Source organism: Thamnophis sirtalis, unplaced genomic scaffold, assembly GCF_051295495.1.
Source record: "Thamnophis sirtalis isolate CommonGarterSnake01/CBP01778 unplaced genomic scaffold, rThaSir2_p1.2 scaffold_13, whole genome shotgun sequence".
NCBI lineage: Eukaryota > Metazoa > Chordata > Lepidosauria > Squamata > Natricidae > Thamnophis > Thamnophis sirtalis.
The window spans coordinates 4740773-4767954 of NW_028261393.1; the positions used below are offsets into that span (position 1 = coordinate 4740773).

Consider the following 27182-nt stretch of genomic DNA (forward strand, 5'->3'; position numbering starts at 1 on the left):
AATTATTTCATCTAACATCTTAATCGATACGTCAAGATAATGAAGAGGAGGCCTAGGGGTGACATGATAGCAGTCTTAAACTATTGAGGGACTCTCGGAGAAAAGAGGGGGGGTCAAGCTATTCTCCAAAGCACCTGAGGGCAGGACAAGAAGTAACAGGTGGAAGCTTAACACAGAGAGATCCACAGAGAGAACTAAGGAAACTAAATTTCCTGACAGTGAGAACAATTCACCAAGGGAACAGCTTGCTTCCAGAAGTTGTGGGTGCTCCATTACTGGATGTTTTCAAGAAGAGCCTGGACAGCCGTTTGCCCGGAATTATATTCGTTCTTCCTGCTTGAACTGGGAATTGGACTAGAAGACCTCCAAGGTCCCTTCCAAGTCTAGGATTCTATGTTCTGTGGGAAGCACGTCTTTCTCTCCTCCTTCTCCTTCTCCTCTCTCTCTCTCTCAATCTCTCTCTTACTCTCCTCCTCCTTTTCTCTCTCTCTCAATCTCTCTCTCTCTTACTTTCCTTCTCTCTCTCTCTCAATCTCTCTCTCTCTCTCAATCTCACTCTCTCTCTTTTACTCTCCTTCTCTCTCTCAATCTCTTTCTCAATATATATATATATATATATATATATATATATATATATATATATATATATATATATATATATATATCTTTTACTCTCCTTACTCCTTACTCTCCTTCTCTTTCTCTCTCTCTCTCTCTCTCTCTCAATCTCTCTCTCAATCTCTCCTCCTTCTCTCTCTCTCTCTCTCTCTCTCTCTCTCTCTCAATCTCTTTCTCAATATCTCTCAATCTCTCTCTCTTTTACTCTCCTTCTCTCTCTCTCTCAATCTCTCTCTTACTCTCCTTCTTCTCTCTCTCTCTCTCAATCTCTTTCTCAATCTCTCTCTCTCTTACTCTCCTTCTCCTTCTCTCTCTCTCTCTCTCTCTCTCAATCTCTCTCAATCTCTTTATCAATATCTCTCTCTCAATCTCTCTCTTTTACTCTCCTCCTCTCTCAATCTCTCTCTCTCTTACTCTCCTTCTTCTTCTCTCTCTTTCAATCTTTCTCAATCTCTCTCTCTCTCAATCTCTCTCTCTCTCTCCACATGTTAAATGACACAAATTGCTTATTTGGCTTTGATGACTGGTGGCTATTAGCTACTACAGATAATCCTCCACTTACGACCAGAATTGGGACCAGACTTCCTGTTCCTAAGCGAAGCAGTTCTCAAGTGAATCACAGGCAATATTACAACCATTTCTGCCACGGTCCTTAAGTGAATCTGACTTGCCTTGTTCATTTCCCTTGTCAATATCCGGATGGGAACATTGCAAATGGCGATAACGTAACCATGGGACTGGGACATCTCAACCAAAGTAAATACATGCCAGTTATAAAGCCCCCAAATTTTGATCATGTGACTGTGGGGGGATGCTGTAAGAGTTGTAAGTGCAAGGACCAGCTGTCAGTCACTTTTTTCAGTGCTGCTGTCACTTTGAACAGCCAAAGCTTTCGGGCACCAGGCGGCTGCCAGTCAAAAATTGAAGCATGGCCAGGTGGGCAAAAATTTCCCTGTAGCTGTTTGCCAGGACAATGATTACGCCAGGGGTTTATGTAAGGGCATTGCTAATCCTTTTTTTTTTAAAAAAATGTAATGGAGAGAACAGATCAAAATGTCAATATTGACTGAGCAACATGAATCCACAGAAAGCAAAGAAACAGGGGAAAACCCGGAATTGATTTTTTTTTTGGAGGGGGGAAAGAGTTCCGGAATGAGATTAGAAAAAAAAAGAAGGAACACCCCCCCCCTCCAATGCTAACAGGAATCTCTCCTGTCATAGATGCTTGAAGTGTTACCCCTTTGGAGGGGCTGGTCTGGATTGGCACCCAACACCAAGACACTTGCAAGATTCATTTCCCCGCCAGGTGCAGTTCAAGGGTGGGTTTCTCCCGGTTCGCACCGGTACGCCAGAACCGGTTCGTGAAATTTAGTGTACCTTTTGGAACCTGTTCCAATAGGAAGGAAGGAAGGAATGGGGAGAGATACAGACAAGAAAGGAAGGAAGGAAGGAAGGAATGGAGGGAGAGCGAGAGAAAAAAAGAGAGAGACAGATAGAAAGAGAAAGAGAGAAAGAAAGAAAAAAAGAAAAAAAAGAAAGTGGGAGCGAGAGACGAAAGAAAGAAAGAAAAAAAGAGGGGGAGAAAGAGAGAGAGAGAGAGAAGGAGGAGAGTAAGAGAGAGAGATTGAGAAAGAGATTGAGAGAGAGAGATTAGCAATAGCAATTAGCAATTAGACTTATATACCGCTTCATAGGGCTTTCATCCCTCTCTAAGCGGTTTACAGAGTCAGCATATCGCCCCCACAGTCTGGGTCCTCATTTTACCCACCTCGGAAGGATGGAAGGCTGAGTCAACCTTGAGCCGGTGAGATTAGAACCGCTGAACTGCAGATAACAGTCAGCTGAAGTGGCCTGCAGTAGTGCACCCTAACCACTGCGCCACCTCGGCTCATTAAGCTTAATGAGCTTAATTAAGATTGAGAGAGAAAGAGAAGGAGAAGGAGAGTAAAAGAGAGAGAGATTGAGAGAGGGAGAGAGAAATTGAGAGAGAGAGAGAGAGAGAAGTCTGTAAAAGTGCTATGAAGCGGTATATAAGTGCTATTGATACATTCAAAGTGACAATATACTCATTCTAAGTTTCTAAGTCCAAGACATTAAAAACAGGCTTAGCAGTCCGTAGATCCTGCAGCAATCCCCAAACCCTGGTTCCCTTGACCTGTGGGTCATGAGAATGCAACCAAACTCAGCTCTTGACAAATCCTTCAGGGAAATTTTTGCCCACCTGGGCCATGCTTCAATTTTTGACTGGCAGCCGCCTGGTGCCCGAAAGCTTTGGGAAAGCTAAACTTTCCCCCAAAAGAGTTGAGAAATGGCTCTCTAGCTGTTGCCCTTTAATCTTGAATTCCGGTTATTCTCCTTCCTCCCTTTCCTGCGTCTGGCAGGACCTACCTGGAATTTCCCACCCCTGGAAAGTGTGCTGAAGACTATATAAGGCGAAAAAGCCCACTTTCGACCCCAAGCGAAGCTTATTCCTCTCTCTCGGGAATTCTTGTCTCCAGCACCTTCTATTTGTCCCACCATGAGCTGGATCGGGCTAATCCTGGCAGGTGAGAAGGGACGTTGGGAGGGAGGAAAACCGCAGAGCAATTGATTCAAAGAGGCTGCAATCCCCAATTACATCGTGGGGCAGGGGAGAGTTTGGGAGTTCTAGATTTGTCGCAGTTTAGGGGCACCAGTTTGGGGAAGTCTGCTTGGAAGGCTGTTGAGCAGAGGAGTTAAGGAAGGGAGCCACCTTCCGTCCATTCCTCTTGATACATGGCACCATGGCTGTCCCAAAGGTGCTTTTTCAAGAGGCAAATAGACTTTCTTGGTTCTTGAAGACGTTTTCGTCTTGGTTCTGAAGATGTTTCGCTTCTCATCCAAGAAGCTTCTTCAGCTCTGACTGGATGGTGGGGGAACGGAAGGATTGATACTCCTTGCAGATAGCTGGTCACTTGCACCCTTTTAGAGAGTCGTTGAGGCCACTTGGAGGTTTGTCTGTGTCCTCAGGGTCACCTGAGGGGTGCAAATGGGTGTGGAGCAGTGGTGGGATTCAGCCGGTTCGCACCTATTCGGGAGAGACGGTTGGTATCTTTCTAAGCAGTTCGGAGAACCGGTTGTTGGAAGAAATCTCCTTTTGTTTTTCCCGCACTTTACAGGGCTAATCCTGTAAGGAAGGCAGGAAGGAAACATTCTGGTGTTGTTTCTAGCCTAATCTTTATTGCCCTGCTTACAGAAACTGCCTCTCCAGGTAACCCTTATTACCATTGTAACAACTAAGGCGAAGTGCCCATCGACCTGAGTGCAGAGGTGGGTTCCTACCAGTTCGCACCAGTTCAGTAGAACCGGTTCGTCAAATCTACCGAACCGGTTAGAAGAGGTTCCACCAGTGGACCCGGAAAGCAGGCCACACCTACAGAAGAGGTTCCCAAAATTTTTGAAACCCACCACTGGTGGGTGTGTAATGTCCCGCAGTTATCTACGCATTAATAATGATCTAGTAATATTTCCTTATACATTTTAGGGACCTTTCCTTACATAATTGGTGTTTTCTTTCATGCTTTTGGATTTCTAATTTCTGTTTCCGTTAGTTGGCAATTGCTAAAACCAATCCCACGTGAAAAAGTATTCAAAGCCTTCTTGATTTTAATTGTCAATGTATTTATTCCTGCACATTGTAATATTTATTCATTTACGTATCTCTGTTTTTCCACTGTTGTGCAAACACAATTCCAGCAGCTGCTAACATGTGTAAAATTAAATATATATTATATATTCCTTTTCAAAGAGCCAACAAAATATTTCTGGTTTTAATCCCATATCTTGCTTTACGATTGCTTCTAACCACTAATTTCTGAATAGCTACTTGGACCGACTTAAGTACTAATTCATAATTTCATATCCGGTCACATGGGCGGCAAGCCACTCCCATCTGGTCACATGGGTGGCAAGCCACTCCCACAAAGGCGGCCACACCCACAGAGTAGGTTCCAACAATTTTTGAAACCCACCACTGATCCGGGCCAAAACATGATTGCATCATACCTGTACATAAGGGCATTGTTCTATTTTTATGTAACGGCGAGAACAAAGGGAAAAAGGTCATTTACTGATTAAGCAACTTGAAGCACACAAATCGGGGGAAATCCCTGAATTGATTTGGAAGGGAAAAAAGAGCCAGAACTGAAGTATAAAAAAAAGAAAAAAAGAGTTAACACTATATTGCCAATAGGATCCTCTTCTGGACAACAAAACAACAAGAGTTGGAAGGGACCTTGGAGGTCATCTAGTCCAACCCCCTGCTCAGGCAGGAGACCCTTTACCATTCCAGACAAAGGGTTGTCCAATCTCTTCTTTAAAAAACCCCCAGTGATTGAGAATCCACCCCTTCTGGAGGCAAGCTGGTTAATTGCAAATTCCTCCTCCGTTCTAGGTTGCCTCTCTCCTTGATAAGTTTTTTGTGTGTGTCAGAAATGGTAGGGTCTCCTGCTTGGGTGGGGGGGTGGGGGGGCTGGACTAGATGACCTACAAGGTCCCTTCCACCTCTGACAACCTGTAATCTGCAAAGCCTTGCAAAGCTGCCAGCGAAAAGGTTGGAAAACGGGTTTTCTTTCCAGGAACACACCCTCCTCCTATCTCTTGCCCAATTTTTTAATCCCAGTATTCTCATATCCCCTCCGTTTGGCAGGATTTGCCTGGAAACGCCCCCCTGCCCTTTTGAAAAGACCGTCTCAAGCTATATAAGGCTTACAAAACACCCGTATTTTTTGGAGCCCCCAAACGAAGCTCGCTTGTCTTGGGGAACGCATCTCTCTCCAGCACTCTTAATCTGGAGTCCCACCATGCGCTGCATTGCTTTAATCCTGGCAGGTGAGGAGGGAAAGGCGGAAGGAAGGAAACCAGAGAGCCATTGGCCCTGAGGAAGATTTAAATGGGCTGAGGTCCCCAATTACACCTTGGATGGGGTTTTTGGGAGGGCTGTAGACTAGAGCCGAGGTGGCACAGTGGTTAAATGCAGCAATAATAGCAATAATAGCAATAACAGTAGACTTATATACCGCTTCATAGGCCTTTCAGGCCTCTCTAAGCGGTTTTACAGAGTCAGCATATTGCCCCCAACAACAATCCGGGTCCTCATTTTACCCACCTCGGAAGGATGGAAGGCTGAGTCAACCCTGAGCCGGTGAGATTTGAACCGCTGAACTGCTGATCTAGCAGTCAGCCTGCAGTGCTGCATTTAACCACTGCGCCACCTTGGCCAGCACTGCAGGCTACTTCAGCTGACTGCACATCTGCAGTTCGGCTGTTCAAATCAGTGGTTCATGGCTAAGATGCTGAGCTTGTCGATCAGAAGGCCAGCAGTTCGGCAGTTCGAATCCCTAGCGCCGAGTAACAGAGTGAGCTCCTGTTACTCGTCCCAGCTTCTGCCAACCTAGCAGTTCGAAAGCAGGTAAAAAATACAAGTAGAAAAATAGGAACCACCTTTGGTGGGAAGGTAACCGTGTTCAGTGCGCCTTTGGCATTTAGTTATGCTGGCCACATGACCACGGAGACATCTTCGGACAGCACTGGCTTTTCGGCAATCCCGAGTCCTCTGGGATTGGGCAGCCTATAAATCTAATAAATTAAATTAAATTAAATTAAATTCGGCTTTGAAACAGAGAGGAGCATCTCCCCCTAGAGTCAGAAATGACTAGCACAGATGTGGAAGGGGAAACTTTGCCTTTAACTAATCATGTTATCATCCAGTTAGGAATTTGGATGGATAGTGTTGTTTTTTTTCCCTTCTCCCCAAGGATCAAAATCGTTATGTTGGAATTTGATAGTGTATCAAGTGTTTATTTGTAAGCTGCCAATCTCATAATACAGGGGAATTCTGGGTGGAAATATGTGCGAAGAGGGAGAATGTTTGAAGCAATGTGTTTCACCTCCTTGTGTTTCTTTCCGGTGTTCCAGTTTTGGCTTTCGCCGCCAAACTCCCACCCTCGAAAACCCTCCGCATAGCCCAATTCCCGCCCTACCCCCAAATTGGGAAACCGGTCCTCCTCTTTTTGGATGATCCCCGATCTCCTACCAGCTGCGACTGGTTCCAAGGGAGAGATCCAAGCCAGGAAAATCACATCTTCAGAGGGGAGTTCGACCCAACCGCTGGAATCCATAGGATCAACCGCACAGGACCAGCCTACACGGGACGGGAAGATTTGGCGAGACGATGCGCCTTAATCGTCCGGAAGATACAGGCCTCTGATGGTGGCCCTTACAGCGTCTCCGTGATGGGACTGGACGGAAGTCATCCCGTAACTGCCGTGAGAAACTTGCAGGTTCCTTGTAAGTACCAAGACGGGGACTGCGAAGACAGTGCAAGAGAATTGAGTTGGGGATCTGGTGGATGGGGCAACGGAGGGGTGGAAGGGAAGAATGGCCCCAGGGGCTCCTCGCCTTCCCCTTCTCCCCCCTCTCCCCTCCCCTCTGATCCTCTAACCTCCCTTCCTGAGCCTTCCCCCTCCTCTCTTCTCCATTGCTTCTCCTCTTCTCTCCTTCCTTCCCTTCCCTGCCTTTCTCTCCCTCTCTCTCTTCATTACTTCCTTTTCTCTTTTCCCTTCCGCTTCCTTCCTTCCCGCTTCCTTCCCCTCCTTCCTTCCTTTATTCCCTTCCTTCCTTTCCTCTTCCTTGCTTCCCTCTCCTCTTATTGCTTCCCTTTCCCATTCCCTTCCTTCCTTCCTCTTCCTTCCCTTCCCTCTTCCTTTCCTTCCTTTCCCTCTTCCTTCCCTTCCCTCTTCCTTTCCTTTTCTTTCCCTTCCCTTTCCCTGCCTTTCCCTCCCCTCTCTCCTCTCCATTGCTTCCCCTTCCCTTCCTTCCTTCCTTCCCTCCTTCCTTCCTTCCTTCCCCTTCCCTCTTCCTTTCCTTTTCTTCCTTCCCTCTCTTTCCCTCCCCTCTCTCCTCTCCATTGCTTCCCCCTTCCCTCCCCTTCCCTTCCCCTTCCTTCCTTCCCTTCCCTTCCCTCTTCCTTCCCTTCCCTCTTCCTTTCCTTTTCTTCCCTTCCCTCCCTTTCCCTCCCCTCTCTCCTCTCCACTGGCTTCCCCCTTCCCTTCCCTTCCCTTCCCTTTCCATCCTTGCTTCCTTCCTTTCTCTTCCTTCCCTTCCCTTCCTTTCCTTTTCTTCCCTTCCCTCTCTTTCCCTCCCCTCTCTCCTCTCCATTGCTTCCCCCTTCCCTTCCCTTCCCTTCCCCTTCCTTCCTTCCCTTCCCTTCCCTCTTCCTTCCCTTCCCTCTTCCTTTCCTTTTCTTCCCTTCCCTCCTTTCCCTCCCCTCTCTCCTCTCCACTGCTTCCCCTTCCCTTCCCTTCCCTTCCCTTTCCATCCTTGCTTCCTTCCTTTCCTCTTCCTTCCCTTCCCTTCCTTTCCTTTTCTTCCCTTCCCTCTCTTTCCCTCCCCTCTCTCCTCTCCATTGCTTCCCCCTTCCCTTCCCTTCCCTTCCCCTTCCTTCCTTCCCTTCCCTTCCCTCTTCCTTCCCTTCCCTCTTCCTTTCCTTTTCTTCCCTTCCCTCCCTTTCCCTCCCCTCTCTCCTCTCCACTGCTTCCCCCTTCCCTTCCCTTCCCTTCCCTTTCCATCCTTGCTTCCTTCCTTTCCTCTTCCTTCCCTTCCCTTCCTTTCCTTTTCTTCCCTTCCCTCTCTTTCCCTCCCCTCTCTCCTCTCCATTGCTTCCCCCTTCCCTTCCCTTCCCTTCCCCTTCCTTCCTTCCCTTCCCTTCCCTCTTCCTTCCCTTCCCTCTTCCTTTCCTTTTCTTCCCTTCCCTCCCTTTCCCTCCCCTCTCTCCTCTCCACTGCTTCCCCCTTCCCTTCCCTTCCCTTCCCTTTCCATCCTTGCTTCCTTCCTTTCCTCTTCCTTCCCTTCCCTTCCTTTCCTTTTCTTCCCTTCCCTCTCTTTCCCTCCCCTCTCTCCTCTCCATTGCTTCCCCCTTCCCTTCCCTTTCTTTCTTTCCTTCCTTCCTTCCCTCCCTCTTCCTTCCCTTCCCTTCCCTCTTCCTTCCCTTCCCTTCCCTCTTCCTTCCCTTCCCTCTTCCTTTCCTTTTCTTCCCTTCCCTCCCTTTCCCTCCCCTCTCTCCTCTCCACTGCTTCCCCCTTCCCTTCCCTTCCCTTCCCTTTCCATCCTTGCTTCCTTCCTTTCCTCTTCCTTCCCTTCCCTTCCTTCCTTTTCTTCCCTTCCCTCTCTTTCCCTCCCCTCTCTCCTCTCCATTGCTTCCCCCTTCCCTTCCCTTTCTTTCTTTCCTTCCTTCCTTCCCTCCCTCTTCCTTCCCTTCCCTTCCCTCTTCCTTCCCTTCCCTTCCCTCTTCCTTCCCTTCCCTCTTCCTTTCCTTTTCTTCCATTCCCTCCCTTTCCCTCCCCTCTCTCCTCTCCACTGCTTCCCCCTTCCCTTCCTTCCTTCCTTCCTTCCTTCCTTCCTTCCTTCCTTCCTTCCTTCCCTTCCCTTCCCTTCCCTTCCCTTCCCTTCCCTCTTCCTTCCCTTCCCTCTTCCTTTCCTTTTCTTCCCTTCCCTCCCCTCTCTCCTCTCCATTGCTTCCCTTTTCCCTTCCCTTCCCTTCCCTTCCTTCCTTCCTTCCTTCCTTCCTTCCTTCCTTCCTTCTTTCCTTCCCTTCCCTCTTCCTTTCCTTTTCTTCCCTTCCCTGCCTTTCCCTCCCCTCTCTCCTCTCCATTGCTTCCCCCTTCCCTTCCTTCCTTCCTTCCTTCCTTCCTTCCCTTCCCTCTTCCTTCCCTTCCCTCTTCCTTTCCTTCCCTCTTCCTTTCCTTTTCTTCCCTTCCCTCCCCTCTCTCCTCTCCATTGCTTCCCTTTTCCTTCCCTTCCCTTCCCTTCCCTTCCTTCCTTCCCTTCCCTTCCCTCTTCCTCCCCTTCCCTTCCCTCTTCCTTTCCTTTCCTTCCTTTCCTTTCCCTCAATCATTGGTGAGGGCACTCAGAGAGGGCTATACAGCACTGTGAAGTGGCCTATAAGTCTAAGGGGTATTCCCATTGCCATTCCAGATTCGCCTTTCTCCTTCCATGTCGAAGCTGCCCGCATGGTCCAATTCCCACCGAACCCCCGGGTTGGTCAATCCGTCTTCCTCTACTTAGATGACATCCAAAATCCTTCGGAATGCAGCTGGTTCCGCGGGGAGGAACAGTGGGAGGAAGGACGGATCTTCAGAGCGAAATTTAGTCAAACCAGCAAATCCTATCTCATCAATCTCAAAGGAGCATCCTTCGGAGGACGAGAAGAGGTGTGGACAGCCTGCTCCTTAGTCATCCGGAAGGTGAAGGCCTCGGATTCTGGACTTTACACGGTCTCCATGTGGGAGAGGGAGGACACCCTTCCCATAACTGCAAGGAGATATTTGGAAGTTTCCCGTAAGTGCCAAAGATGGGGGCTGCAAAGATATTCGGGAAAGAATTGGGTGGGGAGGCAAGGAGGTGGAATCTATTAGTAGGGGCAACCAAGAAGTGAAAGGGAAGGACAGTATCAGGAGAACCTTGAAGTGCAGATAGAGAGAAAGGGAGGAAGGAAGGATGGAAGTAATGGGAATGAAAAGAAGGAAGGGAGGAAATGAGAATTGGAGGGAAGGAGGGAGGGAGGAAGGAGATGGCAATGAAAAGAAGGAAGGAAGGAAGGGAGGAAATGAGAATTGAAGAGAGGGAGGGAGTAAGGAAGGAGATGGCAATGAAAAGAAGGAAGGAAGGAAGGGAGGGAGGGAGGGAGGAAATGAGAATTGGAGGGAGGGAGGGTGGGAGGAAGGAAATGGCAATGAAAAGAAGAAAGGAAGGAAATGAGAATTGAAGGGAGGGAGGGAGGAAGGAAGGAGATGGCAATGAACAGAAGGAAGGAAGGAAGGGAGGAAATGAGAATTGGAGGGAGGGAGGGAGGAAGGAGATGGCAATGAAAAGAAGGAAGGAAAGAAGGAAGGGAGGGAGGAAATGAGAATTGGAGGGAGGGAGGCTGGGAGGAAGGAAATGGCAATGAAAAGAAGAAAGGAAGGAAGTGAGAATTGGAGGGAGGGAGGGAGGAAGGAGATGGCAATGAACAGAAGGAAGGAAGGAAGGGAGGGAGGAAATGAGAATTGAAGGGAGGGAGGGAGGAAGGAGATGGCAATGAAAAGAAGGAAGGAAAGAAGGAAGGGAGGGAGGAAATGAGAAATTGGAGGGAGGGAGGGTGGGAGGAAGGAAATGGCAATGAAAAGAAGAAAGGAAGGAAGTGAGAATTGGAGGGAGGGAGGGAGGAAGGAAGGAGATGGCAATGAACAGAAGGAAGGAAGGAAGGGAGGAAATGAGAATTGGAGGGAGGGAGGGAGGAAGGAGATGGCAATGAAAAGAAGGAAGGAAGGGAGGAAATGAGAATTGGAGGGAGAGAGGGAGGAAGGAAGGAGATGGCAATTAAAAGAAGGAAGGAAAGAAGGGAGGGAGGGCGGGAAGAAATGAGAATTGGGGGGAGGGTGGGAGGAAGGAAATGGCAATGAAAAGAAGAAAGGAAGGAAGTGAGAATTGGAGGGAGGGAGGAAGGAAGGAAATGGAATGAACAGAAGGAAGGAAGGGAGGAAATGAGAATTGGAAGGAAGGAAAGGAATGAAAGAAGGAAATGGAAGACAGTGGTTAGTGTAGTACTGCAGGCTACTTCAGCTGACTGCTAGCTGCAGTTCAGCAGTTCAAATCTCACCAGGGTCCAGGTTGACTCAACCTTCCCTCCTTCCGAGGTGGGTAAAATAAAGACCCAGATTGTTGGGGGGCAAGAGGCTGACTCTGTAAACCACTTAGAGAGGGCTGTCAAAGCACTATGAAGCTGTATGTAAGACTAAGTGCTAATTGCCATTGCTAATTCAGGAAGGAAGAAAGTGAGAATGAGGGGAAAGAGCAAAAGAAGGGAAGAAGAGGTAAGAAGAAAAGAACGAAGGGCTATAAGATAATGGAATTGATACCAAAAGGGAAATCTGAAGAACTAATAATATTTGTCCTCTCATTTCCTTTTACAGCCTAAAGATACTTGGAAGATGCTTCTAACCATTTGGGCGTCTTGCTCTTTGGAAGAGAAACAAAAAAATCTGCAGTTGATCAGCCATGGGGGATCCCCGGAAGGGATCAGCCATTCACTTTCTCTGGGATCCCTTCCTCGCTTCTTCCCTTCACCCACAACCTAAAATTAAAATGTTTTCTAGCAAAATGGACGTGTCTCCTAGGAGCAGCTCCTTGCAATGTCTTTCTCAGGACTCAAATCAGAGGTGGCATTCAGCAGGTTCTAACCAGTTCTGGAGAACCGGTAGCGGAAATTTTAAGTAGTTTAGAGAACTGGTAAATACCACCTCTGGCTGGCCGCGCCCCCATCTATTCTCTGCTTCTCGAGTCCCAGCTGATCAGGAGGAAATGGGGATTTTGCAGTTATCTTCCCCTGGAGTGGGGAGGGAAAGGGGATTTTACAGTATCCTTCCCGTGCCACGCCCACCAAGCCATGTCACGCCCACCAAGCCACGCCCACAGAACCAGTAGTAAAAAAAAATTGAATCCCACCACTGACCCAATGCCACCTCTGGCTGGCCCCAGAGTGGGGAGGGAATGGAGATTTTGCAGTATCCCTTTCCCTGGAGTGGGGAGGGAATGGAGATTTTGCAGTATCCTTTCCCCGGAGTGGGGAGGGAATGGAGATTTTGCAGTATCCTTTCCCCGGAGTGGGTAGAGAATGGAGATTTTGCATTATCCTTTCCCCGGAGTGGGGAGGGAATGGAGATTTTGCATTATCCTTTCCCTGGAGTGGGGAGGGAATGGAGATTTAGCATTATCCTTTCCCTGGAGTGGGGAGGGAATGGGGATTTTGCAGTATCCTTTCCCTGGAGTGGGGAGGGAATGGAGATTTTGCATTATCCTTTCTCTGGAGTGTGGAGGGAATGGAGATTTTGCAGTATCCTTCCCCTGCCATGCCCACCAAGCCACGCCCATAGAACCAGTAGTAGAAAAAATTTGAATCCCATCATCACTGATCCAAATCCAAATTCACTTCTATGTTTACTAATATAAAATAGCTCAGATGCATTCTACACTCACACACCATTATTCTGAACGGCCAAACACTTGATCGCAATGCCCCCTCCCCAATCAGGGGATTTATGTGCACAAGTATTCCTCAAGTGACAGTGATTCATTTAGTGGCTGTTCAAAGTGACAGCAGCACTGAAAAAAGTGACTGACAGCTGGTCCTTGCACTTACAACTCTTACAGCATCCCCCACATGATCAAAATTTGGGGCTTTATAACTGGCATGTATTTACCTTGGTTGAGATGTCCCAGTCCCATGGTTACGTTATCGCCATTTGCAATGTTCCCAGCCGGATATTGACAAGGGAAATGAACAAGGCAAGTCAGATTCACTTAAGGACCGTGGAAGAAATGGTTGTAATATTGCCTGTGATTCACTGGAGAACTGCTTCGCTTAGGAACAGGAAGTCTGGTCCCAATTCTGGTCGTAAGTGGAGGATTATCTGTAGTAGCTAATAGCCACTAGCCATCAAAGCCAAAGAAACAATTTGTGTCATTTAACATCTGGAGAGAAAGAGATAGGGGGGAGGGGGGAGAGAGAGCGAGAAGGAGAAGGAGGAGAAAGGGAGAAATAGAAATAGAGAAAGAGAGAGTGAGAGGAGGAGGAGAAAGAGGAGAAAGAGAGAGAGAGGTTGAGGGAGAAGGAGAGGAAGAAAAGAAAGAAAGACAGAGAAATTGAGAGAGAGAGAGGAGGAGGAGAAAGAGAAAGAGAGAGAAGGAGATGGAGGAGAAAGGGAGAAATAGAGAGAGAGAAGAGGAGAAAGAGGAGAAAGAGAGAGATTGAGGGAGAAGGAGAAGAAAGAAAGAAAGACAGAGAAATTGAGAGAGAGAGGAGGAGGAGAAAGGGAAAGAGGGAGAAGGAGAAGGAGGAGAAAGGGAGAAATAGAGAGAGAAAGAGGAGTAGAAAGAGGAGAGAGAGAGATGGAGAAGGAGAAGAAGGAAAAAAGACAGAGATTGAGAGAGAGAGGAGGAGAAAGAGAAAGAAGGAGGAGGAGAAGGAGGAAAGAAAGAAAAAGAAAGTGAGAGAGATTGAGAGAAAGAGAGAGGAGAAGGAGGAGGAAGAAGGAAAGAGAAAGAATGAGAGAGAGAGTGAGAGAGAAACTTTCCTACAATTGACCTCCCACATTAAATGTAGGGGACCACAGTTTTCATTATGGGCATTGTAGTCCAGTCCATCTTGAATGCAGCAGGTTGCAACACACCAGCAGCGCCCCCCCCCTCCGTACAGGTGGAATGGACTATGATGGTTTCGTAGCCATTGTTTTAAGCCACCTAGCCTCCTTTAAGTGAGGCGGGTGGTGTAGAACTGTAATAAATAGAATAAAAACCAAGTTTTTCTTTGCTCTGCCATTTCCACATTAAACAAGCCAATTGGCCTCTGCCCCATTGCAAACCCACTGGCCCAACTCCCGTGATGGAACAAGGATACACAAGGATAGATAGACTCTATCTCGGCATTGCTAATGTGTGCTTGGAGCTATCCAAACTGATTTATCAATGCTGGTTAAACTGGTTTTTATCTTTATCTTGGCAGCAGCAGCAGCAGCTGTATTCTCCTCTTACAGTCAGAAGGAAGGCAATTCCTTCCTTTATTAAATTTTCCCCCTCTCCTGACTCCATCTGGGGGTCTAATATTGGCTTGTCCTCCCCGTCCCCCCCCCCCGGTTTAAAAGCACGAAGAAAAGTTTCAACCACCCCTTCCTTGGTTCTCGATCTGGACTATAAAGACGATGATTCCAGAGTAAAGGCCAAAGTACCAATGTATCAATTTATTAGATTTTTTTACCACCTGAATCTAACAAAATATAACTCAATGTAGAGAAAATTAAAATAGCAATAGCATAGGGAAGCAAGGAGGGAAAAAGGGAGGGAAGGAAGGAGAGAAGGAGAGTAGATAGGAAGGAGGGAAGAAAGGAGGGAACGTAAGAGAAGAGAAAGGAGGGAAGGAAGGAAGAAAGGAGGGAGGGAAGGTATGAGAGAAGGAGGGGGGGATGGAGAGAGGAAAGGGAAGGGGAAGGAAAGGAGGAAAGGAAAAGAAAGGAGGGAAGGAAGGAGAGAAGGAGAGAAGGAGGGAAGGAAGGGGAGTGGGAAAGGAGAAACAAGGGAAGGAAAGAGGGAGGGAGGGAAGAAGATACCTAACCTTTGATGTCTACAATGATTTTGATATCATGGGAATGTCTTGAAACGTAGTCAAATGTAAAGCAAAACAGTGGATGTTGTATTGTCTTTTACCAGCTATTGGTTGTTGTATTTTTCTTTTACTAATAAAAATAATTAAAAAAAATAGCAATAGCAATAGCAGTTAGACTTATATACCGCTTCATAGGGCTTTCAGCCCTCTCTAAGCGGTTTACAGAGTCAGCTTATTGCCCCCAACAACAATCCGGGTCCTCATTTTACCCACCTTGGAAGGATGGAAGGCTGAGTCAACCCTGAGCCGGTGAGATTTGAACAGCCGAACTGCAGAACTGCAGTCAGCTGAAGTAGCCTGCAGTGCTGCATTTAACCACTGCGCCACCTCGGCTCTTTTTCCTACAGTTAGGCAAGAAAAACCAAAAATACACATATAGATTAGGTGATACCCGGCTTAATACCAGTAACTTTGAGAGGGATCTTGGAGTCTTAGTGGACAACCGGTTGAATTATGAGCCAGTAGCGTGCGGCAGCAGCCAAAAAAGCCAACGCAATCCTAAATTGCATGAACAGAGGGATACAATCAAGATCAAGGGAGGTCCTAATGCCACTTTATAAAGCCCTAGTAAGGCCACACCTAGAGTACTGCATCCAGGTTTGGTCAACACACCATAAAAAAAGATGTTGAGACTTTAGAAAAAGTGCAGAGAAGAGCAACCAGGATGATTTTTAAGATGGAACGAGCTCCCCGTGGAGATTCGAACCCTCACCACTCGTCAGGCTTTCCGCAAAGCCCTTAAAACCTGGTTGTTCCGACAGGCCTGGGGTTGACGGGTGCTCCGCCCCCCGCTCGAATTGTGTGGTTGTTGAGTGTTTTTGTTAAATTGTTTGTAGTTGTTTGTCCGTTGTCTTTTTTCCTCCTGTTTGTATTCCCCCCCCCCCACCCTACTTTGGTTTGTGAGCCGCCCTGAGTCCCTCCGGGAATAGGGCGGCATAGAAATGCAATATATCAAATCAAATCAAATTAGGGGACTGGAGGCTAAAACATATAGGATGAACGGTTGCAGGAACGGGGCCTGGCTAGTCTAGTGAAGAGAAGGACCAGGGGAGACAGGAGAGCAGTTTTCCAATATTTTCCCCAGGGGTGTTCAAACTTGACAGCTTTAAGACTTGTGGACTTCAACTCCCAGAATTCCTCCTCTCGCTCTTCATCTTGATGATGTGCAGACGGGTGGTGGGGGGAGGGAGCTGGAACCGGTTCTAAACAGCACTGTAGATTTGTGGAACCTCTTCTATAGAAGAGGTTAGAACTGGCAGGAGCCCACCCCTGTCCCAGACTCTTCCCAATGGCTTGAGTACAAGGAGCGCAAGGACAGACTTCAAGTAATGCAATTTATACCTTTCTAATCATTACGAAGAACCCCTCCCCATTTCCAAAACCATTCTTTGAGGTTAATTCGCATTTCAAGAGGACAGCATGACTTTTCCTGCATACCCCTTTATCTTATCTGTGCCACTTTGTTATTTCATTCTAGGCAGCTGGATGTTATCATCCCAACCAATTGGTGTCCTTGTCTGCATTTAAATAGTAAAGGAATTTTAGCAAGTCACCCTGTTTTGACTTTACTGCCTTGTGCTTAATTTACAATCAAGAAAAACAGCACCCAGAGTCTTCACACCTCCGTGTTACATTTTACCCCATTATATGAAAGAGTAACTTATCATTTATTTATTTCCTTCAGGAGCAAGAGTGTTCCTGTGCCTGTGCAGAACGCACTCCTCTCTTTTTTTAACTGATGAGTGGCTTGCCTCCCCTGGCATGCTTGACCACGAAGACAAAATGAAAATTTCCGATCGCGATTCAAGGGCTCGTACAGAACGCCTGCTCCACCAAAGTGCAATTTCTCGTGAGTCATGCCACCCACAACTTTCCAGCACACATTAAAAAAAAAGAATCTAGTTGTGACCACGACATTCCAGGCCAACACAATGATTAATGACTGATTCCAGGGGCCAACGAGAGCAGGCTATTCTAAGCGGGTCAGAAGATGACTAATTGACCCGTTGATTCAGCGTGCTAAGTTGAGTCAAGGGCCATCTGGGTTAAAAGAAGCTGGTTTGCTTTGGGGTAAGGTAAGATGTGTGAAGGACGTGGTGGCTCAGAGGGGTGTGGTGGCTCAGTGGCTAAGACTCTGAGCCTGTTGATCAGAAAGGTCGGCAGTTCAGCGGTTCGAATCCCTAGCGCCGCGTAACGGAGGGAGCTCCCGTTACTTGTCCCAGCTTCTGCCAACCAAGCAGTTCAAACGCATGTTAAAAAATGCAAGTAGGAAAATAGGGACCACCTTTGGTGGGAAGATAAACAGCGTCCCGTGCGCCTTCGGTATTGAGTCATGCCGGCCACATGACCATGGAGAGGTCTTCGGACAGCGATGGCTCTTCGGCTTTGAAACGGAGATGAGCATCGCCCCCTAGAGTCGGGAACGACTAGCACACATGTGCGAGGGGAACCTTTACCTTTACCAAGATGTGTGAATTCCAGCCATTGGTTTAATTTGTGGGGAGATCCATGATGGGAACCCAGAAAATAGGTCTAGTGGGTAAGGCACTGTTGTGACTCAGCAGATGTCTGCTGTGAGTCTTTTCGGGATACAAGATTCATTATGAAGCTGGAGCTTGTTAGGGGCAGGTTTGGAGATAAAAGGACGGATGCTGCCACGCCCTAGTTGCAGGAGTCAACGTTCCTTCGTGCGTACAACATTGCTTGATACACTTGGATAAGTGCTTTGGTGTTTCCTGTAACCCTGATTCAAGGCTACGCTTGGAGAAGTGCATTGCTTGTAAGAGTTGTTTTGTTTTTCATTCCGTTAACTAGTCAGAGACTGTATTTATGTTATTTTTGGGCTCGAAGCCGGTCTGAGCCAAGAACTGATAAAGAAAGACTTCCTTTTAAGTTTGTCTGCTTGCTGTTTGTTAAGAGCCGTGAAGGGGGGACAGAACAGGCACCATGTTAGAAAACGGGAGACCGTGAGTTCTAGTGCTGCCTTAGCCATGAAAGCTGTCTGGGTGACTCAGAGCCAATCACCCGGAAACTGTGAGCTCTAGAGTTCGGCCTTAGCCATGAAAGCCGGTGGGTGACTGGGCCAATCACCAGGAGACGGTGATTTCTAGATCTGCCTTAGCCATGAAAGCCAGCTGGATGACTCTGGGCCAATCACCAGAAAACTGTGAGTTCTAGTCCCGCCTTAGGCAAGAAAGGCCAATGGGTGACTTTGGACCAATCACCAGGAGACGGTGAGTAAATAAATTGAAGAAAGAAAGAAACGAACAAATAAATGTTCTTGTTTTAAAGATTTAGTCGTGTCTGACTCTCAGTGACTTTATAGGCCTCCATGGTACCCTGTCAAACACGGCTTCCTTCAATTGCTGAGTATTTCTCTTTGCATCACTTTCGAGGTTATTGTGTCAATCGGTTCTTTGCTTGCTTCCTTCTTCTTGTTCCACTAACCGTTCCTAGCGTGGGTTGACTTCTCCGATGAATTTGGATGCATGACATGGACAACATCAGTCAGATGTGGTTTTGTGATAAATAAATAAATTCCTTGTTCATTGTATTGTTTTATTTTATTTATTTTATTTTATAGTTTTATTTTACATATTTTATTTTATTATTTTATTTATTATTTTATTTTATTGTTTTATTTTACACATTTTATTTTATTTTATTATTATTATTGTATTTTATTTTACTTATTTTATTTTATTTTATTATTTTATTTTATTATTTTATTTTATTATTTTATTTTATTATTTTATTTTATTATTTTATTTTATTTATTTTATTTTATTTTATTTTATTTATTTTATTTATTTTATTTATTTTATTTATTTTATTTATTTTATTTATTTTATTTATTTTATTTATTTTATTTATTTTATTTATTTTATTATTTATTTTATTTATTTATTTTATTTATTTATTTTATTTTATTTATTTCATTGTACTTATTTTATTTATTTTACTTATCTTTTATTTTATTTTATTTTACTTAAAATAAGTAAAATTTTATTGTACTTATTTTATTTCATTGTACTTATTTTATTTCCTTCTTTTTTATTTTATTGTGCTTATTTTTATTTATTTTACTTCTTTTATCGTATTATAGGTTTTGTATTTTAATTTAATTTTATTCATTCATTCATTTATTATTTTATTTTAGGGTATGTCTAGTTTGATGAGAAGAAGGACTAGGGGAGACATGATAGCAGGGTCCCAATAGCTCAGGGGCTGCCAGAAAGAAGTGGGGGCCAAGCTCTTCTCCAAAGCACCTGAGGGTAGGACAAGAAGCAATGGGTGGAAACTAATCAAGGAGAGAATCAACTTAGTTGATTAGTTCTAAGGAGGAATTTCCTGACAGTTAGAACAATTAATCAGTGGAACAACTTGCCTCCAGAAGTTGTGAATGCCCCAACACTGGAAGTTTTTAAGAAGAGATTGGACAACCATTTGTTTGAAATGACATAGTTTTCCTCTATATATCACCTATATTCCCCTGACCCCCTGAGCAGGGGGTTGGACTAGAAGACCTCCAAGCTCCCTCCCAACTCTGTTAAACATTGATTTGCAAAAGCTGGATGGGGCTACGCTTGGCAGGTTAGCTTTTTTCCCCCCTGAGGCTCTGCGTGTTTTGGCTGCATAAGCCCAGCCTCCTTAGCTGGTTTCTGATCCATAGTCTTGGGGAAGTTCACTCAGCCAAGCATGTTGTGCAAGGGCAGGCAAATATTTGGAGCTGTAGACTCCTTCCTACACCCGAGTGAACGCAGCTGCCCCGCCTGTTGCTGTCATCCTGCAATCCAGCTGGGTCGGTTGGCGAAACTCAGGAATTTGTAGGTGTAACACAGGGAGGAAGGGAAGGAGGACGGAGAACGATGAAGTTGGACAACAAGCCATGAAGGTCCGCAGATGGGGAACTCCTGGGAGACTCTGTTCCTTCGCTGAAGGTGAGGAAATCGAGCTGTGTTCCATAGCAGGAGGGGAGTAGAGTTGAGTGGGTAGGGCTGGAAGGGAACGGGAGGTTCCTATGGGATCCTGAAAAGCCGTTAATCTTGAATTCTATTCTGGGTCAAAGAGAGTAGTTGCGTGTTTAGAAACTTGGAAACCTTGAGACTGGTGGAATTTGCCAGAACACCCACAATTTTCCAGCCGTGGGAATTCTGGGAGTTGAAGTCCATAAGTCTTAAGGTTGCTTTGTTTGGAGACCCCTGCTATGTTTGGGGAACGAAGGAGGACAGTCCTCCCTAGACATCAGCTGTTGATGGTCACCTTCTCCCCTTCTCCTCTCCAATTATTTTTCCTTGGTCCTTTGGGAATATTCCTGCCCAAATTATCCATCCTTAGACACAGTGAGAGAAGGTTTGGAATGTCACAGTGGGATGTTGTCTATTCTAACCGTTGGAAAGTAGAGAGGTAGGGATAGAGGAAGCTATTCGTAACTCAGGGTTGGATTGTGTGGTCTTTGGTGTTCTCGGAGCTTGGTGGTTTTCTTCCAGACGTTTCGTTACCCAACCAGGTGATGTCTTCAGGTTTTCTGCAACTTTCCCTCGCGTTGGTGATGTTACCTCACTGGATAATGAAACGTCTGCAAGAAAACCACCAGGCTCAGAGATAGATAGATAGATAGATAGATAGATAGATAGATAGATAGATAGATAGATCAATAGATAGATTGATAGATAGATAGATAGATAGATAGATAAAGATAGATAGATAGATCGATAGATAGATAGATCAATAGATAGATAGATAAAGAGATATATAGATAGATAGATAGATAGATAGATAGATAGATAGATAGATAGATGATAGATAGATAGATAGATAGATAGATAGATAGATCAATAGATAGATAGATAGATAGATAGATAAAGATAGATAGATAGATCGATAGATAGATAGATCGATAGATAGATAGATAAAGATATATATATATAGATAGATAGATCGATAGATAGATAGATAAAGATAGATAGATAGATAGATAGATAGATCAATCGATCGATAGATAAATATATAAAGATAGATAGATAGATAGATAGATAGATAGATAGATAGATAGATAGATAGATAGATAGATAAAGATAGATAGATAGATAGATAGATAGATAATGAAACAGACAGGCAGACAGACAGAGACAGACAGGCAGGCAGACAAACAGGCAACAGACAGGCAGACAGACAGAGACAGAGAGACAGGCAGACAAACAGGCAGAAATGCAGACAGGCAGACAGATAGGCAGACAGACATAATTCACAGTCAATTAATAAAGGTTTTTTTTGTTGGCACAAGGAGTTGCTTCATGCTCTCGGGAAGCCTCGGTTAGAACAATATCAGCAATCTGAGCTTTCTGAGGTTGGGGAAGATCTTGGAATCCATGGCTAAGCTTGGAGATCTCTTACCACCCTGGATTTTGTCTCCTGTTAGGGAGAGGATCCTGGGTCACCAGGCTTCTTGATGGGGGCAATTGGGCTCTTAATATTCCAGAACATTCCTTGGCAGCCAAGGAGTCAAGATTGGGTGGGTTTGACGCCAGTTTTCGCATTCCTTCCTTGAAGGCCGGTCAGGACTTGGAAGAAACTTCAGCCTGGATTGTGTCAGCCCTGAAAGAGCAGATGTAGCCTTGGGAACCCCTGAGAATTCTCCCCCGGAGAAGGGAACGAAGCTGGAATTCCAAGGCTTGACTGGCCAGGCCACCATCCGCCTTTCAAGCTTCAATTAGTCCGCTGCATTTTGGGAGATTTGCGTTGCAGGAAACAGCAGGACGGCGGAGAAAATGGAGATTTTTTATAAACACTTTTCCTTGAGAGGTAAGTGATAGAGCTGGGAAGAATAGAATAAGAATTGGAATAAGATAGGATAGAATAGAATAATAAAGAATAGAATCGAAGAGAATAGAATAATATAGAATAATACAGAATAGAATATTATAATACAGAATAGAATAATACAGAATCGAATAGAATAGAATAATACAGAGTAGAATAATGAATAGAATAATGCAGAATAGAATAGAACAGAAAAGACTAGAATACAATAGAATACAAGAATACAGGATAGAATAGAATAATATAGAATAGAACAATACAGAATAGAATAGAATAATGCAGAGTAGAATAATACACAATAGAATAAAATAAAATAGAATAGAATAGAATATTACAGAACAGAATAGAATAATAGAGTAGAATAATACAGAATAGAATAGAATAGAATAATACAGAATAGAATAATACAGAATAGAATAGAATAATACAGAATAGAAAAGAATAATGCAGAATAGAATAATGCAGAAAAGAATAATGTAGAATAGAATAATGCAGAATAGAATAGAATACAATAATACAGAATAGAATAATACAGAATAGAATAGAATAATACAGAGTAGAGTAATGAATAGAATAATGCAGAATAGAATAGAACAGAAAAGACTAGAATACAATAGAATACAAGAATACAGGATAGAATAGAATAATATAGAATAGAACAATACAGAATAGAATAGAATAATGCAGAGTAGAATAATACACAATAGAATAAAATAAAATAGAATAGAATAGAATATTACAGAACAGAATAGAATAGAATAATAGAGTAGAATAATACAGAATAGAATAGAATAATGCAGAATAGAATAGAATAATACAGAATAGAATAATACAGAATAAAATAATACAGAATAGAATAGAATAATACAGAATAGAAAAGAATAATGCAGAATAGAATAATGCAGAAAAGAATAATGTAGAATAGAATAATGCAGAATAGAATAGAATACAATAATACAGAATAGAATAATACAGAATAGAAAAGAATAATGCAGAATAGAATAATGCAGAAAAAAATAATGTAGAATAGAATAATGCAGAATAGAATAGAATACAATAATACAGAATAGAATAATACAGAATAGAATAGAATAATACAGTAGAATAGAATAGAATAGAATACAATAATACAGAATAGAATAAACAGAGATGGAAGGGACCTCTGAGGTCTTCTAGTCCAGCTCCCTGCCTAGGCAGGAAACCCCATACCATTTCATACAAATACTTGTCTAATCTCTTGTTAAACCCCCCAGGGTTGGAGCATTCTGAAGGCTTCTGAAGACAAGCCGTTCCACTGATTAATTGTTCGGTCAGGAAATTTTCTCCTTAGTTCTAGGTTGCTTCTCTCCTCAATTATACCAGGGATGTCAAACTCAATTTCATTGAGGGCTGTTTCAGGGTTGTGTGACCTCAGTGGGTGGGGGGGACCCTGGTGGGTGTGGTCAGGATTGGTGCGGGCAGCTTAACATCACTTGTGTCGGGGACGCCTGTGCTAAGGCAGGACTTCCCGCAGACCCTCCGTCACTGTCATTATAATATCCTTCCTTCCTTCCTTCCTTCCTTCCTTCCTTCCTTCCTTCCTTCCTTCCTTCCTTTTCTCCTTTTTCCTTTCCTCTTCCTTCTTCTCCCTTCCTTCCTTCCTTTTTTCCTTTTTCCTTTCCTCTTCCTTCTTCTCCCTTCCTTCCTTCCTTTTCTCCTTTTTCCTTTCCTCTTCCTTCTTCTCCCTTCCTTCCTTCCTTTTCTCCTTTTTCCTTTCCTCTTCCTTCTTCTCCCTTCCTTCCTTCCTTTTCTTCTTTTTCCTTTCCTCTTCCTTCTTTTCCCTTCCTTCCTTCCTTTTCTCCTTTTTCCTTCCCTCTTCCTTCTTCTCCCTTCCTTCCTTCCTTTTCTCCTTTTTCCTTTCCTCTTCCTTCTTCTCCCTTCCTTCCTTCCTTTTCTTCTTTTTCCTTTCCTCTTCCTTCTTCTCCCTTCCTCCTTCCCCTCTTTCCCTATTTTTCCTCTTCCCATCTTTTTCTTTGTCTTTTCTCATTCCCTTTCTCCTTTCCTGTCCCTCCTGGCATGCTCAGACGCAAAAGGGGAAACGTTTCTCCTCTTGTTTTGTTTTTAGTTTATTTTGCCAGCCGTCTGCCAGTGAAAGCAAAGCTTGGGCTCCATTTTCACTGGCAGAGGGCTGCAGGAGGCCGCCGGAGCCAAAAACGGGGCCTGCGAGGGCCATACACAGCTCCATTTTCTCTGACAGAGGCACCACGGGCCGGCCCTTCGCTGTTTCCAGAGCGGCCCGCGGGCCAGATCTAAGCACCAGGTGGGCCAGATCCGGCCCCTGGGCCTTGAGTTTGACACCCTTGCCTTATACAATTCTTTCTCTGTTCTCCTGACAGCCTGTTTCCTAGCCCTGTGGATTATTCCGGTCCAAGCAAGCAGGCTCCGTATTGTGTCCATCCCGGAGACCCCCGCCGAAGGCCAGAGTGTCACTTTCTCTGTGGAAAGAGTGCAGGGCGACATCCGTGAGGTCAAGTGGTACCGAGGGACGGACTCCCAGGAGTCTTCAAGGATCTTCACCTTTTCCCCCGGAAGCTATCAACCTCAGGAAAACGGGGCTCAATTTACCAACAGAGAATTTGGTTTCCACAACGGATCTATCCAGATCACTGGGCTGAAGCCCAGTGACGCTGGCCAGTATAACGTTGTGATTACACTGCGGCCCCAAGAAATTCTCAAAGCCTCCGTTGAGCTCCAGTTGGGTAGTAAGTACGGGTCCTTGACTTATATAACAGTTTGTTTAGTAGCCATTCGGAGTTACCACGACCCCGAAAAAAAATGACTTATGACCATTTTCCATACTGATTATGACCATTGAATTCTGGGAATTGAAGTCCACCTATCTCTCTGGAGAATTCTGAGAACTGAAGTCTACTTGTCTCAAAATACTCTAGCTGGGGAATTCTGGGAATTGAAATCCACCCATCTCAAAATACCCTAGCTGGGGAATTTTGAGAGTTGAAGTCCATCTGTCTCGGGAATTCTGGGAGCAGAAGTCCTTCCATCTCAAAATACTCTAGCTGGGGAATTCTGGGAATTGAAGTCCACCCATCTCAAAATACCCTAGCTGGGGAATTCTGGGAATTGAAGTCCACCCATCTCAAAATACCCTAGCTGGGGAATTCTGGGAGCAGAAGTCCTTGCATCTCAAAATACCCTAGCTGGGGAATTCTGGGATTTGAAGTCCCCCCTTCTCTAGCTGGGGATTTCTGGGAGTTGAAGTCGACCTATCAGTCTGGGGAATTCTGGGAATCGAAGTCCACCCATCTTAAAATTGCTGAGGTTGAACAACACTCATCTTAGATGCAATCAAAATTCTCACCTAACTTGTGAGAAGCTGGTGAATGTCCAGGAAATTTTAGTTGAGTTCCAGCCTTTGAAAGACCAGTGAGCTAAGAGTTCCATCTATGACAATTTCAAAGCCTCGAAGGCTATTGTGGGGGTCAGGAATGGTTTGACCCTCACCCCTCTCTCCTTATTTCCATTCTAGCAACACCTGTGGCCACGTCAACCACGGCGATCACAGCAACAACCACAGGGACCTCACCCCTTAAGGAAGTTCCCAAGGAGCCATCGAACCTGGGCTGGATCGTGGCCGGAGTGCTTGTCGGCGTTTTGCTATGCGGGGCACTGGTAGCCATTATGGTTTACCGGTTTGTTTTACGGAAATCGGAACCCAGCACAGGGTAGGAGTTTCCCCACTTCCCCCTCTCTCCCCTTTTCCCGCACTCCCCCCCACACCCAGTTCGGGCGTGATTCTAATCAGGTCTTTAAATGTTGAAATTCGAAATTACAGGGTTGTTGAGCAAGCGTTGCTGGGATTCAGGTCAGAGGGGGAATTATGCCTTTCAGGTTCGGTTCCAGGAAGGAGGAGTGCCCCCACCCCACCCCCACCCCGACGATGTGTATCGGCACTTCCTTGCAAGTGTGCAGGAGGTTAGAAGTATTGACTGATCTTCATTCTCATCCAGCCCAATCTCTCTCTCTTTTTTTTTTAGGGTAGTGGGAAAATTGGATCCAACAGCAATAATATCACCTCCATCTAATCATGGTAAGTGTGCTACTGGTAGTCCTCGACTTATGATCGATTACTTAGCGACCATTCAAAGTTATGAATGGTACCCTAAGTACCCTGAAAGGTACTTAGAACCCAGATTCAAAGTTCTGATGGCTGCCCTGCCCCCCTGCAATCACGTGACTGTATTTGGGGCACCTGTCAATCCACCTGCATTCATTCACTCACTCATTCATTCATTCATTCATTCACTCACTCACTCTCTCACTCAATTCATTCATTCACTCACTCACTCATTCAATTCTTTCATTCATTCACTCAATTCATTCACTCACTCACTAATTCAATTCATTCCTTCATTCACACTCATTCATTCAATTCATTCACTAACTCACTCACTTCATTCATTCATTCATTCACTCAATTCAATTCAATTCAATTCATTCATTCATTCATTCACTCAATTCATTCACTCATTCAATTCATTCATTCACTCATTCACCCATCACTCATTCAATTCATTCCTTCATTCACACTCACTCATTCAATTCATTCACTCACTCACTCACTCACTCACTCACTCACTCACTCAATTCAATTCAATTCAATTCAATTCATTCATTCATTCATTCAATCATTCACTCACTCATTCACTCATTCAATTCATTCATTCACTCATTCACCCATCACTCATTCAATTCATTCCTTCATTCACACTCACTCATTCAATTCATTCATTCACTCACTCACTCAATTCAATTCAATTCAATTCAATTCATTCATTCATTCATTCATTCATTCATTCATTCATTCATTCATTCATTCAATCATTCACTCACTCATTCACTCATTCAATTCATTCATTCACTCATTCACCCACTCACTCATTCAATTCATTCCTTCATTCACATTCATTCAATTCATTCCTTCACTCACTCACGCACTCACTCATTTAATTCATTCGTTCATTCTTTCTGTCATGCTGGGGCTCAGGACCCCGGACAGCACCCCGAGGTTCGGGGCAGTTGGTGAGTATTTTAAGGGAGATTCAGGTTAATGTCAGGGTTCCAAATAGCATCCAATATAAAATCAGAGTCTGAGGCAAGAGAGTCCTCAAAGTTCCCATTTATGAAGAGAGCCATGTGGGCACATCTGGGAATACCTGAGATCTGAAAGCTTCCCGGTTTTCCCCACCCAGTTGAAAGTTCAAGGTCTTGCCCCCACGTCCACAAGTTCATCCCATGGTCCAATCTTCCATGGCCACGAAGACAGATTCCTCCCATCCAGTTCCGGCCAGGTGCTGAGGCAAAATGACCTTGAGTTTCTAAGGAGAATGTTATTATGGCTATATAGCAATAGCAGTAGACTTATATACCGCTTCATAGGCCTTTCAGGCCTCTCTAAGCGGTTTACAGAGAGTCAGCATATTGCCCCCAACAATCTGGGTCCTCATTTTACCCACCTCGGAAGGATGGAAGG

At 44.8% G+C, this 27182-nt stretch overlaps 1 protein-coding gene across 2 annotated transcripts; it reads left to right on the forward strand.

Moving 5' to 3' along the window:
- The first annotated feature begins 3008 nt into the window (after positions 1–3008).
- LOC106556065 (cell adhesion molecule CEACAM5) lies at positions 3009–11773 on the forward strand. 2 transcript variants are annotated; one of them, XM_087727469.1, is made up of 4 exons: positions 3009–3164; positions 6553–6924; positions 9610–9972; positions 11586–11773. In XM_087727469.1, exons 1-4 carry the CDS (start codon positions 3137–3139, stop codon positions 11588–11590), a joined length of 768 nt encoding a protein of 255 aa, XP_087583595.1. In that variant the 5' UTR covers positions 3009–3136; the 3' UTR covers positions 11591–11773. The 2 variants fall into 2 exon arrangements, with proteins under 2 accessions (XP_087583595.1, XP_087583594.1); XM_087727468.1 differs by lacking the exon at positions 3009–3164 and adding an exon at positions 5318–5466.
- The last annotated feature ends 15409 nt before the right edge of the window (positions 11774–27182 follow it).